Source organism: Lactuca sativa, chromosome 2, assembly GCF_002870075.4.
Source record: "Lactuca sativa cultivar Salinas chromosome 2, Lsat_Salinas_v11, whole genome shotgun sequence".
Classification (NCBI taxonomy): domain Eukaryota; kingdom Viridiplantae; phylum Streptophyta; class Magnoliopsida; order Asterales; family Asteraceae; genus Lactuca; species Lactuca sativa.
Genome location: NC_056624.2, coordinates 212252957 through 212258118, shown reverse-complemented (window position 1 = coordinate 212258118; position 5162 = coordinate 212252957). Strand labels below are relative to the sequence as shown.

The 5162-nt window shown below is 41.5% G+C and overlaps 1 protein-coding gene across 1 annotated transcript; it reads right to left on the bottom strand.

Moving 5' to 3' along the window:
* Positions 1 to 2448: 2448 nt before the first annotated feature.
* LOC128132469 (uncharacterized) lies at positions 2449 to 4644 on the bottom strand. Its single transcript, XM_052769057.1, has 3 exons — positions 4367 to 4644; positions 2822 to 3109; positions 2449 to 2731 (listed from the first exon to the last, which is right to left on the bottom strand). Exons 1-3 carry the CDS (start codon positions 4642 to 4644, stop codon positions 2449 to 2451), a joined length of 849 nt encoding a protein of 282 aa, XP_052625017.1.
* Positions 4645 to 5162: the final 518 nt, after the last annotated feature.

Sequence of the window (5162 nt, the reverse complement as noted above, 5' to 3'; positions counted from 1 at the left end):
GCACGGGTCGCGCATGGTTCTGGTCCCAGTTTGCGATTTTTTTTTCGTTTTTTTTTCCGTTTCTTCACTAGTTCTTGATTCGGAAGGCCCCAAACACCTAGAAACTCTTGGCTTCTTCAAAAATGACTTCAAAAGTTGCATCAAAACATTTTCAAAACTTCTTTATTCGAACGTAGAAACATGAAAGCATAAAGCTTTCCAAAATGCCCCTCTTTAACGTCTTAGGCGAGACGTCCTTCTAGCTTGGTTCAACACATTGGGAAATCCAAGTGGATGATTTCAATAACACTTGAATTAAAACCTTCATAGAATGGATTTAATCGGTGCCCATTGACTTTGAAAATTTGTCCCGTTTCTTCACTTTGGATTTCGACCGCTCCATGGTCAAAAGTCTTTATTACAACAAATCGGCCAATCCACCTTGATCTTAATTTGCCCGAGAATAAATTCAACCGTGAATGGTAAAGTAAGACCCTATGTCCCGGTTCAAAATTCTTCCAGGTGATGGACTTGTCGTGGAAGAGCTTCGTTTTCTCCTTATAAATCCTTGCGTTTTCATAGGATTCGTTTCTCAATTCTTCTAGCTCTTGGAGTTGAAGTTTCCTATGCCTTCCCTCTTCGTCTATGTCGAAGTTGCATTTCTTGACCGCCCAAAATGCTCGGTGCTCTAACTCGACGGGAAGATGACAAGATTTTCCAAAAACCAATCTGAAGGGCGACATTCCAATCGGGGTCTTATAAGCGGTCCGATATGCCCATAAGGCATCGTCAAGTCTCAAACTCCAATCCTTCCTTGTCGGGTTCACTGTTTTCTCTAGAATAGACTTCACTTCACGATTCGAGACCTCCGCTTGACCATTCGTTTGAGGGTGATAGGCAGTAGAGACACGATGAGTCACGTGATACTTCTTCAATAGAGCCTCCATCATTTTGTTGCAAAAGTGCGTCCCTCTATCACTAATCAAAGCCCTAGGCACACCAAATCTCGCAAAAACATTAGACTTTAAAAACTCGATAACCGTTTTGGCATCGTCCGATCTTGTGGCTTTGGCTTCAACCCATTTAGAAACATAATCAACCGCGAGTAAAATATAAACGTTGCCAAATGAGACGGGAAATGGGCCCATGAAATCAATCCCCCATACGTCAAAAATTTCACAAACAAGGATTGGATTTTGGGGCATTTGGTTCTTTTGCGAAATGTTTCCCGTCCTTTGGCACCACTCACAACTTTTGCAAAACATATAACAATCGTGTGACATGGTTGGCCAAAATATTCCACACTCAAGGACCTTTCTCAAAGTCCGGCTAGGTCCGAAGTGTCCCCCACAAGCAAATTCATGACAGAATTGCAAAATGGATTGGTGCTCTTGTTGGGGTACACATCGCCTAATGATTTGATCGGGACAATGTTTCCACAAATAAGGTTCATCCCACACATAGTAGTTTGCATCACTTTTCAACTTGTCTTTTTGAGCACGTGTGAATGTGTCGGGATACCTTTTTTGTGACCAAAAAGTCAATGAAAGGCAATGGGAAATGATCTTTTCTTGTGCTTGCATTGAGTTTGCGGTAGTCAATACATACTCTCCACCCGTTTTGCACACGAGTGGGGACCATCATACTTTTGTTGTTCTCGACCATCGTGATTCCCGTCTTCTTTGGAACGACTTGCACCGGGCTCACCCACTTGCTATCCGAGATTGGATAGTTCATCCCCGCATCAAGAAGCTTTAATATCTCTTTCTTCACAACTTCCATCATTGGCGGATTTAACCTTCTTTGCGCGTCTCTACTTGGCTTGCATTCATCCTCCATTAAGATCTTGTGCATACAAGTGGAGGGGCTCAAACCCTTGATATCCGCAATCGTCCAACCCATGGCTTCTTTATGCTCCTTCAACACCTTGAGGAGTTGCTCTTCTTCAAATTCGGTTAAATGAGTTGAAATGATAACCGGAAGGGTTTCATTCTTTCCCAAGTAGGCATACTTCAAATGTTGAGGTAAAACCTTCAATTCCAATTCGGGTGGTTGAACAAGGGATGGAGGCAATTTTGTGTGAGTTGGGGGCAATTCAATTTGCTTGACATCTAATCTTGTGAATTTTTTCATCTCCATTTTATTTACCAACTTCTCAACTTCCGGATCCAAAGAATAAAGCTTTAATTGTTCGGCTAGCTTCCCACAATCGAATCCTTTACTTAAGATCATCTCCAACATATCACCGTTAGACAACTCAAACAATTCTTGAGTAATTGGCTCAACAACTTCAACAAAGTACAAAGATGAGACATCACTAGGATATCTCATGGCATCATAAATATTAAAACTTATTGTTTCGCCATCAAACTCCATTGTCAGACTTCCTGCATACACATCGATCTTTGTCCTAGCCGTCTTCAAAAACGATCTCCCAAGCAAGATTAGAGCCGATTTGGAGGACACTTGCTAATCTAGATCAATCACATTGAAATCCGCCGGGAAGACTAATTGGTTCACTTGCACTAGGACATCTTCTAAAACACCTCTAGGAAAGACACTTGATTTATCCGCAAGAGAGATTATGACATCGGTTTCACTTAAGGGTCCCGCATTTAATGATTCATACACCGAATAGGGCATGACATTGATAGAAGCACCAAGATCAAGCATAGCACTACTAAAAGTGACATCTCCAATCTTGCAAGGAACCGTGAAGATTCCGGGATCTTTGCATTTGGGTGGAAGTTTCCTTTGTAAAACCGCGGATGCGTTTTCATTCATCAAAATTTTCTCATTTCCCTTCAACTTCCTCTTGTTGGTACAAAGTTCTTTCAAGAACTTTGCATATCTCGGGATTTGGTTGATTGCGTCAAGTAGAGGGATGTTTACTTCCACCTTTCGGAAGGTGTCCAAAATCTCTTTCTCCTCCATATTCTTCTTTGAAGTTGCAAGTCGGGAGGGGAACGGTGGTTGAGTGGCTATTGGTGTTACTAGAGGGGCAGTCTTCTTTGGAACTCCAGCTTGTGCATCATTCTTGATTATAGGTACTTCAACGGGAATAACTTCTATCTCTTCCTCTTCTTCCCTCGGCTTCTTCTTTGAACTACTTTCTCCAGCTTGTTGGCCACTTCTCAATGTCACCACATTGACATTTGGGTTCTTTTCGGTTTGAGAAGGGAGTTTACCACGGGATTCCAACTTGCTTATGGATGTAACTATATCTCCCATTTGTGCTTCAAGGTTGGAGATACTAGTCCTTGTTTCTTTTTGGAATTGTTGGGTACTAGTGGCTAGAGATTTGACAATGTCTTCAAGAGACATCCCGGAGCTACTTGGTTGGGATTGAGGAGGTTGTTGATGATGATGTGGAGGGTGCGGTTTGGGTTGATAGTGTGGTTGTTGATGTTGGTAATGAGGTTGTGGTGGTGGATAGGATGGTCTAACCAATGCATTTTGAGGCAATGGTCTTGGGTTGTAGCTCATGTTGGGATTTGGCTTCCAACTTGAATTATATGCATTTTGGTAACCGGATGGTTTGTTGTGGTAGTTTTGGAACTCTCCTGTGGCATTCACATACTCCGCATCTTCTTGAAGGATGGGACACATATCCGTAGGATGTCCCATTGTTGCACATATTCCACAAACCATCACTTGTGGAGTTTGTCCCATGGCTAGCTTTTGGACAACGGAGGTTAGATCTTTGATTTGAGACTCGAGATTTGATGTTCCCACTTCATTGACTTTGTGTTGTGTGTCTCTTTTCATATCTTGGCGAGGGCCAAAATGTTATGAATTCACGGCTATGGTGTTGAAAAGTTGTCTTGTTTGCTGTGGGGTTTTACTAAAGACATCTCCACCACTTGAGGCATCAACTAGTCTTCTCTCCATTGGCAACAATCCCTCGTAGAAGTGTTGAATGAGGAGTTGTTCCGGAATTTGGTGTTGTGGGCAACTATAGCACAAGTTGTTGAACCTCTCCCAATAATCATGGAAAGTCTCATTTTGACCTTGGCAGATTCCACAAATCTCATTTCGAAGACTTGAGACTCTTGAGGCGGGATAGAACTTATCAAGGAAAGCTCTTGCCATGTCGGTCCATGAGTTGATCGACCCTGGTGGAAGATAGAATAACCAATCTTTTGCTCTATCGGCCAATGAAAAGGGGAATGCCCTTAGCTTGATTTGGTCATCGGTTGAACCTTGTGGCTTCATGCTAGTGCAAATAATGTGGAACATCTTCAAATGCTTATGAGGGTCTTCGTTCTCCAATCCATGAAAAGTTGGTAGGTGGTGGACTAAACTTGACTTCAATTCCGAACCTCCTTCCAAAACCGGGTAATTGATACCGGTTGGAGTTTGTGTAACATCGGTCTCCATCATTTGCCTCAAGGTTCTCTCGGGAACTTCTCCTCCGTCCGCCATTGCAATTGGTTCAATAATGGGTGGATTTTGTTGTAGGGGTGGTGTTTTGGGAATTTCTTGGCGAGGGTCAGGACTAGAATCGGGTTTTATATCACTTAATGAAGCGGTTTCAACCTCCGGGTCCCCGTGGGGGTTAGAAGTTTGACCACGTTCAACTCGTTTTTCCTTAGCCAAACGCCTTGCTTCTTTTTCGATTTCTAGGTTGTAAATCAAGTCACCTGTATGCTGAGATCTGGGCATAGAGAAACAAATTGATTAAAAATAAACCAATCCCCGGCAACGGCGCCAAAAATTTGGTGGTTGTCGAGGCCAACACAAATAATAACCCTAAATATTACACACTAAAATAGTGTATAGAGGTAAAGGGATCGAATCCACGGAGATTGGTTCAATTTATAACTCTATGAAAAATCTCTTTGTAAAAATACTTGTAAAATGGCAATAAAAATAAAATGAGGGGTTTTGGTGTTTTGAAATACTTGAAACAAACTAGAATTAACTATGATTTAAATAGACAAATGCAACAAAATTAAGAGTTTGATGTAAAATCAATAAGGGAGAGATGGTTGACTTAAAGTTTCCTCACTTTGACTTTTGATGAACATATCATTAGAATCCAATGGTGCAATACTTTGATTTAAATCCTTAATTTTGCTATAGTAATCCAAGGAGCTTGAGATTACCTAGACTTTTCTTAATTGTTGAAATGGCTAGAGAAGCTCATAACAATTTCCTTAGTCAAAGTCACTAATTCCAAA

Coding starts and splice junctions, on each gene's coding strand:
- LOC128132469 (XM_052769057.1), bottom strand. CDS start 4,644: ATGCCCAGATCTCAGCATACAGGTGACTTGATTTACAACCTAGAAATC. Junction 3,110..4,366: donor GTTCCCGAGAGAACCTTGAG/GCAAATGATGGA, acceptor GACATTGAGAAG/TGGCCAACAAGCTGGAGAAA. Junction 2,732..2,821: donor CAAATCCCGAGATATGCAAA/GTTCTTGAAAGA, acceptor GGTTTTACAAAG/GAAACTTCCACCCAAATGCA.